This window comes from Setaria viridis, chromosome 6, assembly GCF_005286985.2.
Source record: "Setaria viridis chromosome 6, Setaria_viridis_v4.0, whole genome shotgun sequence".
NCBI classification, from domain to species: Eukaryota; Viridiplantae; Streptophyta; class Magnoliopsida; order Poales; family Poaceae; genus Setaria; species Setaria viridis.
Genome location: NC_048268.2, coordinates 32,653,664 through 32,667,248, shown reverse-complemented (window position 1 = coordinate 32,667,248; position 13,585 = coordinate 32,653,664). Strand labels below are relative to the sequence as shown.

Sequence of the window (13,585 nt, the reverse complement as noted above, 5' to 3'; positions counted from 1 at the left end):
CTTTTCGTTCCTCGCCGACCATGTCCAAAAGCAACCTAACTTTGCTGGTTTGGGCTACGCGACGGATCCAGTGAGCACCTCAAAATAGAAGTTGTGCTAAAGAAATTGGGAAAGGGTTTGACCTGCCTAAGAAGAAATCCGTTTAGCAAGCATGTTGAGAAATAGAGAGAAAAAAGCACTTATTGTTGAACAAACAAGCAAGAGAGCAATCTAACGAACCGAGTTAGGCTCCGCGTTATTGTTGGTAGTCACTAACTCACTATGTGCATGTATTTGGTTTCTTTGCTGATCTCTTAATGCGTTTCCAATGGAAAGAATGAACCAACCTCTAGTTCTTACATGTCACCTCATTATAGTTAGCTCCACATGTAAGATGATGTGTTCCATATCTCATCCCTCCTCTATGCGCCCTATGCATTCTTTCTTGTCTAATCTTCGCAGCAACAATATGCATGGAGTGAGGAGGTAGGAATAGGTGACGAGGACATCAACACCAACAATACATCCATGCCGACACAAGTATAATTTCTGGTCCCATTACTCGCGCTCGTGCTCATCAACTCAACCATCAGGAATCAGGGAGAAGACCGAATGGGAAAAGAATTCGCGCAGGCTGGATTCGGACTACAGAACAACACCAACTTGTGACGCTCACCACGATTGCATACGGACTCGGATTGGGACGTTCAAGTACTTCATGAAATCCTTATGAAGTCTGTTTTCATATAGATCCAAACTCATGTCCATATCAGTTCCGAGGCGGTCGCAACGATCAAATTACTACCAAGAGATTTTTCTGTCCAAGGTGCTGCGTCGCCTTATTTTGACCTAATGGGCCGTGTATCAAGTTGGGTTCATTAGGGACACGTCCTAGGGTTGGAGCACGACCCCAACACCCTTGTGGTCGTCCTCCCACATTCTTATACCCCTTAGCCGCCACCAGGAACACTCGGGTTTTGTTTAGATGAAGTTTAGCTTTTGCTACTTACTTGTAAGCGCGCGTGCTGAATTAGCCGCACGTCTTCTTGTCTTTGGAACCCCACCATATTGGAGATTGAGTTTGAAACCTTCATTTACATCTAGTAATTCAGTACTTATCCTACTTGTTCTTGCTAGTTTTTCGATTGCTTGCAGGACAAGTGCCCTAGTAATTGGGGTGTCGCGCTCCACAAGATTGCGACAACCATTGAACGTGGTATATCGGTTGCTAAGATGCAGCGTCCTTGGAAGGCTGTAGTCGAGCCGTGAACGTCGTCTTCATCCACCAATCGAGTTTTCCCTCCCCTCTCATCGAAAGATCGGGATTCAACCAATGGATTCACATTAAGGAAGCGTGGCGTGGTGGGTGGTAGATCGTTCGGGGAAACGCAAATAGACTAGCGAGCCGCACCGTTACACTTTTTTTTCCTCCCTTCTCTTTCCCTCTCCCTCTCCCACCTCTCATCTCCTCCGAGCCAATCTCCATGGGAGAACAGGCACTAGGTAAGCTTCCGCAAAAATCACCGTTCAGAGTGACCTTGACATTGAAAGACGGATGCGGATGCTGGAATACCAAAGTCCCAACTAGGGTGGAGCGTTGGGCCTGCGCATCAAAATAGAAGTTTAGGTAGAGAAAATTAACCTGAGAAAGGGTAGAGAGGTAGACTTGCCTCATACGAAATTCCTTTTAGAAAGTGTGTTGCCTTCCCTTCGTTACTCCTTTTAGATTTCCTGGCCCTCTTTGGTTGACAGGAAGGAAGAAAATGCTCGTTGAACGGAGCCGTGCGGGCAGCTAGCGCCCCTGGCCACTGTCCGACCGGCATCGGCTCGTTGCCGGCTTGCAGCGGCGCACGAACCACGGCCACATGGAACCCGAGCTTTCGCTGCCGTTTGGCCTCGTCTCGCGCCTTCGTCCCTTTCTCCAAAACGGAAGGAATCCTGGAAGATCAAAAAAAGCCTGCAGCAAAGCTGCCCCTGGCCACCCCTTGCACCGGCAAAAGCAACACGGTGAAATCGCCGCGGTAATTTCACGTGCCTCCCCACCAACCTGCGCCGTGCGATCGGATATGCACGGCCGGCCGCCCGCCCGCCGGCCTGCCTGCCTGCCCCTCGCAGCTCGCACGCAGGAGAGAGGGTCCCACTCCCATCCCAAACCGACGTTGCGTCAGGAGCCAGGCACCGGATTCGCGACGAAAGATCTCGTATCAGACGGCCACCAATCAACTCCGGCGAGTCCGCCGGCCCAAATGGACGCCGCCGCTCTACGGATCACGCGCCGCGCCGCGGCAGGGCCAGGGGGCGGCCGCGGAGGAGGCCGGAGGCGGGCTGCTCGGGAGGAGCGCGCAGCAGGCAGCAGCACCAGGCGCACCAGCGGGTTCATGCACCCAACCACCCCACGTCGCATGACAGGTGGGTTCCCCAAGAAGCTCACTCCGCATGCGCACCCGGCGTCAGCCCGCGGCGGTTCACTGCGTTTGGGCCCCGAGGAAGTCGGGCCCGCATATCAGTGAGGTGGGGGGTGGCACAGCGAGTGAGGTTTCGACAAGGTGGTGGGAGGGGGAGGGGGGAGAGCATAAATCGTTCGTGACCCTCCTCCTGCGCTGCCCACGTCGGCTTTGCTCATATTCATACGCTTCCGCTGCTCAGAGGGCGGTGTTGGTGTGTGGCTGCGGCTGCGGAGTTGGGGTTTTTGGGCGGAGTTGGGGTTTTTGCCTCCCGAGGAATCACAGCTCCGGCGTGGGTCCCCCGCCGCGAGGCTAGGCGTGCGGCTGCTCGAATCGCGCGGCTCCGCGGAGGTACGCGCCCTCGACGAACCCGCCGCGCCCGGTTCTGCGTGCTCCGTGCGGATTTCGCGCCGCGCGGCCCGAGGGCGATCGCCTGGTTCGCGGCCGGGTCGCGAGGGTGGAATCGGCGGGCAATGCTTGCTTAATCTGCGACGGTTCTCGCGGGTGCGGGGGCTTTTGGGGGGCGAAATGATTTTTGTGGCTATTTTTTTTCCGGATTTTTGTTTCGTTGCAAAGTTTGGGTGTTGGGCGATCGGTTTGTTCCAGTGGGGTTGAGGTGCTTCCGGGGAGGAATCGGTGGGGAATGCCTGCGTTTTGCGGCTCTTTTGGTGCGTTTTCTGGCGGTTTGGTGGGGTTTTGGCGCACGCCTTGGGTGGAAAGTTTTTGGTCTGTTTGATCTGGAGTTTTGATTTGGTCGGTTCGTAGGAACTACTAGTACCGTGCGTGTGGCCCAAGCGATTTCTAGTTGTTTTGCTTCAAAAAAATTTCTGCGTGCACTGTGAATTTTGCCTGTTTTGTGTGGTTGAGGGTGCCCGGGTGCTAGGGAGCTCGATCGATTGCCGCGGTACCCGGCTCCTGTCGACGGCTCCGACTTCACCGGCGCCTCCGCCTGCGGACTTGGAGCAGCGGCGGCGGGGCGCGGTGGTTCCGTGGTGGTGCCTTTCCCTGGTTGAGCTGCAGCTCACCGGCGGCTTTCCCCCGCCTTGCCGGTGTCTCCTCGCTGTGATTCTCACTGGTTCTCTCCTGAGTTGCTTCGAACAGTAGCGGTGTTTGGTTTCCTAGGGGCGTGGGGTTCGTCGCTTTATTTTTTCTTTCCGAAAATTTCTGAGTTAATGATCGTTCGTTAGGTCGTGGGTAGTATTAACGGCCATGTACCCGTGGCTGCATTTATGCTTCGAGTTGGATACTGGGAGATCCCATCAGTCTGAAGGCTTTATGATGTCGTAAATTTCCTAGAGTTTATTCACTCCCCTTGAGCAGAACTGGGTTGTTTGGTGGCCTGATAATGCCAATGTCTCAATTGAATTTTGCTGTAAAGAGTTTATGCAAAACTGAGCCCAAGTTGTTATGCCTTTTATGTTGTCAGCATTTTGACTTCCGGAGCTGCAGGGTGTTGGAATGTTCCTATGATTTTTTGCTTGTTAGTTGCAGTTCGTGCTTTTGGTGTTTCAATTTAAGTGATTTCGCTGAGGGCTTATGTAACCCTTTTGTTGTCTCGTGCTGACTTAACAAGGAATAAGTGTCATAAATCTATATGCATATTGTCCTGTGTTCATGAACCTGAGTTGTGAAAGGAGCACTTGCTTAGTTCAAAATGATGCTGAATGTGTACTATTTTGGTGCCTTAACAGGTTTCATAAAGATTAAAAAAGACATACAAGAATTTTGAGTTGTTGACTACAGGGATATGGCTGGGCATGCTGATGAAGAGACTTATTCCAATGTTGATTTAGTTTGTGCCCTATGTGATAATGGAGGTGAAATTGCAAGGTGCGTGTCCACTCTTCCTCTTTTTTATCTACTTTGAACCGAACTTCGCATCCAACATATGTGGATATGAAAAACACTCAGAACGCTCCAATCCATGACTGATTTAATCAATGGTAGAACTATTGTTATTACATTTTATACACACATTAGTTATTATGGTAAAAAATAGACTGTGGGTGTAAAATTGATTTAAAAGGGAATGTAGTGGTATCTAGCTTTGTAGTTCTGTTTTACAGCTGCACGCCTGCACTTCTATACTATTGCAGTTTGACAAGAATAAGATACATTGGCCTGAAATTTCCAGCTCTTTAGTGTAGCTGATTTGGACCTTTTTGCAGCCTCATTTAAAGTTATTTGACATGTGAGGTAACGAAATTGATGATTCACTGAACAATTCTTGGTTATGTTTGAAACTCGTTTACATTCTTTTTGTTACCTAATATGAGTTTATTGTTTGTATATGATCTCAATAGATTCACTTTTCACCTTTATGTCCAACATTAATATCCTGTTTGTAGTTGTCTGCTGTAATTTTTGAAGAGAACACACACCAAATTCTACTTGTAATGGCATGTAACATCAATGATTATATTTTCATGTTAGATAACACCCTCTTGTAATGTTCATTCACTGTTTCTGATTCATGAAGTGGGCTTTTTCTACGATTTCCTGCAGCTGTGAAGGCAGGTGTCTGAGGTCGTTTCATGCAACTAAAGATTCAGGCGACGGTTGTGCAACCTTAGGCTACAGCAGGCAGCAGTTCAATGTACCTATCATGATCCTTTCACATTGAACAAGTTAATTTTATTGACTTAATATATCGTCTAATCTGCTGTGGGCATCCTTTGATGAATTATGCGTATTTACAGGCGATGAAAGTTTTTATATGCAAGAATTGTGAGTACGAAAGATATCAATGTTTTGCTTGTGGGTGTTTGGGTTCAGCTAAAACTGATCCTCCCGAGGTTAATCCCTTTCGTGAAAAATCATTCATAGACTAATTGGCTGATAACTTTAAAAGTATAATTATAAAATATGGTATTATTACTAGTGCTTCTTTCTGTTGTACCATCAAATGCTTCTCAAGGCTTTTTGTTTAACATCCTTATTTCTTTTAGGTGTTTCCATGTGCTTCTGCAACTTGTGGTTACTTCTATCATGCTAAATGTGTTGCCCAGTTACTCTTCCCTGAAAATGAAGCCAAAACAACTGAGTATACATCAAAGATAGCCAGTGGGGCAAAATTTGCCTGTCCGCTCCACAAATGTGACATCTGCAAGTACGGTGAAAACAAAGAGGTCAAGGAACTGCAGTTTGCTGTTTGTCGGCGGTGCCCGAAGGCATATCATAGAAGATGTTTGCCAAGGCATTAAACACTTATTTTTCATTCTTCATATTTTCCCATAGAAGTTTGCATTCCATCTACAGTCATCTCAATATATATTGACCTATCCACAGGAACATTGCCTTAGAGGACATCACTGAGAGTGGTCAATGTGTTTTCCAAAGGGCATGGGAAGATCTTCTTCCCAACAATCGTATCTTGATATATTGCCTGTATGATTTGTTTTCTGCAGTTAATTAGCTCTGCTAATTTGATTATTAACCAATGAGTTTCTGACTAGACTTTATTTGTCCAGGAAGCATGATATTGATCCAAAACATAGAACCCCTGCAAGAAATCATATCAAGTTTCCTGAGGATCCTGCTGCTATCAAGAAACCTGCTGCTATCAAGAAACCCCTCAGTTATGTAAATGGAATGAACAAAAAGATAGTGAAGATACGGCGTATTGATGAGCTTCCTTCTGCTCCGTTGCCTGGTGTTAAAAGATGTTCTGGTATGGTGAAACGTTCTTCATTCAGCAATTTTATGAATAAAAGGAGGAAAGTGCCCGTGTCTGGAGAAAAATCTGTAGTTATGGAAAAACCAGTAGTTATGTCAAAGCTCCCATTTAGCTCATTCCCTGAGATTGACAGATACACTGATATGAGGTAAGGCTATCCCTCTGTTTACTGCTGTTTGTTTTCGTTTTCTCTATCACTCAGATCTTTTTATTCTCTTGAACGGATAACTTTCTTGTTCAGATGCATTTCTTCAGTTACGAAATAAAGTTTTGATGGTGTCAACTTTCCACACACAAAATTACTGGAATCACTGTATAAAGAAACTCCAAGAACAACTATGTATATACTTTTCTTTTTGAAAACTTATGTATATACTTTTGTTGATAACTCTGTTAATTCAGTGTTTGCATGTTTTGGAGGTTATGAGAAGTCAATGAGTTATGTTTGTTAGCACAGTGGGTGCTCAGTTTCTTTTGCTTTAAGATACTTCGGAATTTGTGTATATTTGTTTCAGTGTTATTAAAAAAAAACCTAAGATTTGCTCTGTGCTACTGTCATGTTACACAAGCGGAACTGTCATTTATTACAAGCTTAAGAAGCTTTAATGAGTGAAAAGCTATGCTTAAAGCTCTCAGATCATAACCATCATGTTTATTCTGTTTATGATTATTTCTGTGCCAATTATCATATCAAATATTTTGTGTGAATGCAACCGTGGCATTATGTGGTTCCAGTATTTGTTCGAGTTGTGATTTTGTTAATACTGCTGTACCCCTTTTCTTTCCATGATCTGCATCCACTGACACCGCCCTTCTCTCTAGAATATATGAGTTTGCACAAAAAACTTCAGCTGCTATTACAATGGAGGATGTACAAAAAAAGCTAGTGGTACCATCTACACATGCACCACATCTGCATAATGCCGATGACATTACACTGGGAAAGGTGGAAAGATCTGTTGAGGTACTTTGCTATACTTAGAACCGAAAAACTGCCGTGGATTTGGTTGTTTCTTATGTGTTTTCCGTGCAGGCTGTTAAAGCTGCTCTGCATATGCTGGAAAATGGTGCATGCATAGAAGATGCGAAATCTGTCTGCACACCTAGTGATCTTTTTCAACTTGCAAAGTGGAAGGTACAAGGAAATGATGGAATTTCCTCCTGGTTGCTCTGTTTTTCTTACACAAATTATGGTTTAGTACTGTTCTTTTACAAATACACATCAATTGATTGCATCCATATATTAATGTACTCATGTTCTAGTTCTTATTTTTTAGACTACTTGACTTGGTTACCTTATTACTACCATGAAGACTGTAAGAAGTAAAAGGCATCAAGCATCGTTTTTTCTTGAGGGGTTATTACTGAAACATTGAGATAAACTGATTACAACACTAGATAGTTGTAGAATATTTTTTATTGTGTATAGTGACATATGCAAAGGTGCAATGAGTGGTTAAGCCTGGTGAAACATGGCATTTTTTGTGTTAATTTTAAAGTTTAATATCCATTATAACGTGAGCTATTGTCCACAGAACAAGTTGAACATATTTCTCGCACCGTTTCTTCATGGCATGCGCTATACATCTTATGGCCGCCACTTCACGAAACTGGATAAACTCCAGCTGGTAGGTGCAACTATTAGTGCTTAAAACAAGACATGATTATCTTTATGTTGTACTTGTCGATCTTTTCTTTTCTGTTCTCTTGGAAGCAATGCATCACACTATCACTTTGGGATAGCGTTATATCATGAACATTTACAGGTAGACATGTGGTTGGACTGACAAATTGGCATCCATACTCCAAAAACGAATTTGGAACATAATTTGAACATTCTTTTTTCTGAGTACATGTACTATGGTTGCCAGTTTGGTTTGGAGTTTAGGATCACTCAATTTTGATAAGTTTTGACATCACTGTTAAATTATAGCCAATTGCAAACTTTGTACTCCCTCCGTCCCAAATTACTATTCGTTTTGGCATTTCTAAGTACATAGCATTTGATATGCACCTATACATATACTATGTCTACATACATAGCAAAAGTGATGTATCTATAAAAGCCAAAATGAATAGTAATTTGAAATGGAGGGAGTACTCCTTATGTGAAAAATGACTTGTACACTGTATTCCAATTTATAGTAGGTAATAAATTCAGTGGAGTTGAACATGTTTTTGTAAATTGATTAAGAGCATTGATATAAATGATAGTGTCTTCTAATGTAGGACAATGCTTTTCTACACAACTGGAATATTGGAATCCACATTGAATGTTTGTCTTCAGTACATCATTTTGTTGCATTTGGATACTGTGCCTTGAATACGAGAATTGAACAAAAATCTATTGTGGTTGTAGGATCAAATAATCCTTATCTAAAACCACTATTCTGTAGTAGCTTTGGGAAGAATTTGATGCAAGGAACAGGAACCTTCCTAGGTCAACTTAGGTGTGGTTCCATTTATAATGTTATATATATAGAACACTGTACAACTGACGGCAGATTTATTCCGTGTTATACTGGTACTTTTTACACATAGCTTTTAGACTTCAGGCTAATTTCTTGTTATTTACCATTTTGGAACTGACTTTAATGTATGCACTAGTTCAATTCCTTTTTTTGAATGCAGTATCTTTTTGTGCTATTAAAGTAACTCCTGTAAATATGTGCAGATTGTTGATAAGCTACAGTGGTATATTCAAAGTGGTGACACGGTAAATATCTTCTCTCATTTTATCATGTAAATTTGGCTGGCCCTTGTTTAGTTATAGTATAAGATTGGGCTCTGATGAATGTATAAGCTATGTGCTGCCTTGTGATCCTTTTTTTATATTTTCTTTTTTCATGATATATGCAATACATTTTGCTCAGTTCATTTGATGAAGGAATATTCTCTGACGAAGAAAAGGCTATTGCACATGATATATTCTATCCATAATGAATTTTGACTCCTAGGTCTAGGTACAGAATGATGACTCTGGCAATCTAGTATATAGCTGAAAAATGTTGGAAAATAGCAGTACTTAAGAGAAACATTGTCATAGGTGGCAGTTCTTCACTTTACGAGAGAGACTGCAATTTTTACATCTTAGTTCAGTTTACAATAAACTGCAAACAACTTTATGGGCCACATGTAGGTTAATCACCATGCTTCTATTTCATTGCAGATATTATAGCATGTTTCTGTTCTTTGAATATCTTGCTTTAATTCATCTTTGTGATAATGGTTTTGATGCTCAAGGAAAGAAGCTTGTTGATTTCTATCCCTGCGTTCATTTTACACGAGCTTTCAAAATTTACTGTTCAGCAGAACTGATCACAATAGATAACAAATGCCATTTGTCATGAACCTTACAGTGCCGTCTATTGTTATTCTTTACAGGTTGTTGACTTTTGCTGTGGTTCAAACGATTTTAGCTTGTTATTGAAGGAAAAGTTAGAAGGTTCTGGAAAAAATTGCTTCTACAAAAATTATGATCTCATTCAACCAAAGGTAGTACACCTGCAATTTTTTGCATTGGCCGTTTTTTTGTTTGTTTAATCGTGTCTTTAATATTTAACAAACAGTCAATCAACCATATATGTTGATGTTTAAGTTTTGATTAAGGTACAGACTAGAGAAGGCCTCAATTAGAACCTGATAGCTTTTGCTGCTTCCTTCCAAATCTTGCTCTGTTAAAATGATCTAGCGCAGCTGACATGTAGAACATTATCTTCAATTTTCTAGAACGATTTTAGTTTTGAGAGACGAGACTGGATGACTGTTCAACCAGATGAATTGCCGACAGGATGCCGATTGGTATGATCACAGTAACTCATGAATTGCTCTCATCCCATTGGAGACAGTGTCTCAGCTATTTATGCTCAACACCCGTTGTAATCTACAGATCATGGGGTTAAATCCTCCCTTTGGTTTTAAAGCCTCTCTTGCAAACCAGTTCATCAACAAAGCCCTCACTTTCAAGCCAAAGCTTATAATACTTATTGTTCCCAAGGAAACTGAAAGGTGTCCTCTCTCACTATATATCTGCATTTTTTTTTGCGGCAATTGATCTCTAATACCATTTTTGATGTTGGATAGATTGGACAAAAAATACCCACCATATGAGCTAATATGGCAGGATTCGCAGCAGCTCTCGGGAAAGGTACTTCTGGACAGTCTCCTTGAGATAGATCTTACCTTCAGAATGCTGCTATATTGTTAACTGACACTTTCTGTTGGCAAATTATGTAGTCATTCTATCTGCCCGGATCTCTTGATGCTGAGAACAAGGTGATGGAACAATGGAACATGTCACCACCTCCGCTTTCTCTGTGGAGCCGTAGTGATTGGGCTAAGAGGCACTCAGAGATCGCCAAATCAATGGGGCACCTCCCCAGCGAAAATGCATTCTCTGGTGATTGGCAGAGGGAGGTAGCTGATGGTCCATCTGTACCAGCCGCAGGGCATGTGGAGACGGATGATGCAGAGGGTGCAGGCATCCCGCCCGCCTCTGTTTTGGAGCAGCTATTGTCTGACACATACCATGACCCAACAAGTTCACTAGGGGACTACTGGAATGATACCAATGGCCGATCACGGCAGCCTTGCAACTATGAAACCCCAGGAAGGAGTGATCCGACCTATGCGCATCTTCTAGAAATGGGTGTCGGATCCGATATGAGCATTTCACTGTCAGAAACTGATTGTGAAAGACAAGATCAAGCTTCATCAATCTCAAAGCATGGAGACACCAACTCCCAAGCCTGTAATGCTGTTGGAAGTGCACTGCCAGAGGAACCAGCTGCTGCTGCTGATTGTGACGAGGTAACATCAGCTGCTGGTCCATACCATTTGCTTGAAGATTCATCACAGGCAGGTGGACACACAGCTGGAGTTCAATATTGGAGGGTGGAAGACTCTCCAATCCTGGAGGAGGGTGAGCTGAGCGATGCACCACCGGTGGACAGGCCTGCAGCTGGCATGCAGCATCAACTGACGGAAGACACTACACCTCCAGAGGTGACACCCGAAGCTGACTCCCCGTGTGAGCAGCCAGAGGAGTCGCGGCCTGCAGCCAGACATAATGCTAGAACTCTGCCACCAAGAAACACCTTCCCCGGACTGCGCTTTCGGCAAGGTTGCAACACCTCTCGTCAGTTCCTATCCCAAGGCATGGGACATCCGGCAGTCCATCAAGGGCCATCAAATGGTTGGATCGAAGACGATGATTACTAGATTACCGAAGAAAAAAGAAGCCCACTTTTGCTTGTGAATGACCTGCCTGTGAGATCGTTACTGTGTTGTGTAGGTGATAGCTGCTAATGTGCCTCAGTTCATCTTAGGTTTGAGCTAGTTATGTTCTACGGCCGGCTTTAGAGTACGCTGAGGTTCTGCATTGCTTAGGTTGATAGGGGTTGGTTCCGATGTTGTCATTGGCGCGTTGCTTTTTATAACTGTTGCCTTCATGCCCTGCTTAAGCTGGTAAGTGGTAACTGTGTCTGAGAAAACATCCTACAGTGGACAAGATTGCTGTGAGCCCGAGACAGCAGAAATGAGAAAATGAATGAGTTCTTGTGGACAGCTTTCTCTCTATGCTATCCTTGTATGGTTCATGGTTGGTTCCATGTTCCGACTTGCATTCTGAACATTCTGTATTTCTGTTAGTATACTGCAGGACAAATAGCATCGCCTAACGGCAGAGCTCTTGGCAAGTTTAAGCTTTGTTTGGACTTTGGAATGCTTGGATTCCTTTCAGGCTCCGCGAATATGGAATGTTTTGTAGGAAAGAGTGAAAGACTGCACAAATCCCAGTGAAATTTCATGTTTTACAAGCAGACCTGAGGGCGACATCTTGAATCAGAACTGGACCGAGTGCAGTGGGTGCCTTTTCAACATGGCGAACAAGGCAATCCCCTGCACTGCAATCCGTGCTGTTGTCCATTGCGTTTACGTACCTCCAGGCTCTCGGAGGCACGGAGACCACCGGTGGTTGCTGCTCCAACGGCACGCTGGATGGCACCATGGTCCATGGGGATGGGCGCGTGCGTCGGAATAGAAGCTGCCGCGCGCCGGGCTTGGGTGGGCGGGCGCCATCGGTGGAAGAGCCGGGCCGATGTCGTGGGACTCGGTCCCGGGAACGCCCGACCGGCGGCTCCGGCCATGGAAGACCCGCACGTGCGAACCCACCCGAGACGGCGACGATCGGCGGTGGCTGGTTGGCCGGGCGGACGAAATGACCGCAAGGCCCCCCCGGGGTGTGTGTGATGCGGCGGGGCCGGGGGGCTGCACGTGATGCGGCGCAGAGGCGAGGGAGTGGCGGGTGGCCCCCGGCGTCGGAGGTCAAAGCGGCCGTGGCCGTAGGCGGGCCTGTCACGGTGTCACCTGTGCCGCGCGTGGTGCGGTGCACGGTGGACCAGGGGCCTGATAACTCTGCCTTGGGCTTTGCCGCTGCCCTCCTCCTCATTCGTAGTTGTGGAATGGAGGTCTGAAATGCTTATCGTTCCTTTTCAATTTACGTCAGGAGTCCCTTGCAAATTGCAATACTCTTTCAAGTGAGGGTGAGCATGGTGAACATAGTGATGTGGACCCAATTTAGCTGTTGAAGAGAGATAATCCTTTCTATCTTGAGCAATTTTGCAACCTCTTGTTTGTTAATGCTGCACAATGTTTTTCCATGTCTTTTCTCCTAAAGAAGAAAGTATCCACATTTTTTATCGTTAAATCATAACATTAAGATCCACGACAACTATATATATAAAAGTTCTCTGCTTTTTTCTTTATCATGTGTAAGCATTGCCACCTCTTCAACCCTCTTTTATACGTGACCTTATAATACTTTACCATTTGGAGTTGTCACCAACACTACCATAGATTCCTATATGTGGCTAGCACTATTTAGCACTATTTTAGATATCGTTAGTTCGGCTATTCCATAATTCGAATAGTCGTATTCAAGTCAAAAGCAAGGGTTAGATCTCTTGAGAGCAGAGGCGTAGCCAGTAGGGGGACCAAGGGGAGCCATGGCCCCCTTATGGCTCATCTATAACCTTATATACAGATGTATATACAAAGTAATTTTGTTGAATGTTTAGGTGTTTGTGCTGTTTTGTTACAAGGATACCATTATTTGGCCCCCTCTTTGATAATTTTCTAGCTTCATCCCTGCTTGAGAGCAACCCTAGAGAATCCAAAAATGATTGCATAATATTTGGACATATATAGATACATGTGATTGGTAGTTAATCTATATTTATAAAATTTTGATGACATCTTTATTGGATTGATGAAGCATAGATGAAATTTTTTTTAAAAGTAGTATAGAAGAATGATTGGATGATATGATATTTTCTCATAACTTTGACATGCTCAGAAACTCAGACTGCCGTGCGAAACCTATGAAACAAGGTGGTGCTTTCAGAGGAAAATATAAAATGGCTGGGTTTTACACATGTTATTCTTCCAAAATTACTGGCTGGTGCTTGACCCCACATGCAAGGTGGAT

General features: G+C 44.2%; 1 protein-coding gene across 1 annotated transcript; it reads left to right on the top strand.

Moving 5' to 3' along the window:
• The first annotated feature begins 2,603 nt into the window (after nt 1–2,603).
• Nucleotides 2,604–11,674, top strand: LOC117859694 (protein ENHANCED DOWNY MILDEW 2). Its single transcript, XM_034742860.2, has 16 exons — nt 2,604–2,774; nt 4,115–4,253; nt 4,929–5,019; nt 5,123–5,218; nt 5,372–5,619; nt 5,712–5,810; nt 5,894–6,247; nt 6,922–7,063; nt 7,133–7,234; nt 7,635–7,727; nt 8,774–8,815; nt 9,484–9,594; nt 9,829–9,900; nt 9,989–10,107; nt 10,183–10,246; nt 10,336–11,674. The coding sequence occupies exons 2-16, from the start codon at nt 4,171–4,173 to the stop codon at nt 11,317–11,319; spliced, it is 2,700 nt and encodes an 899-aa protein (XP_034598751.1). The 5' UTR covers nt 2,604–2,774; nt 4,115–4,170; the 3' UTR covers nt 11,320–11,674.
• Nucleotides 11,675–13,585: the final 1,911 nt, after the last annotated feature.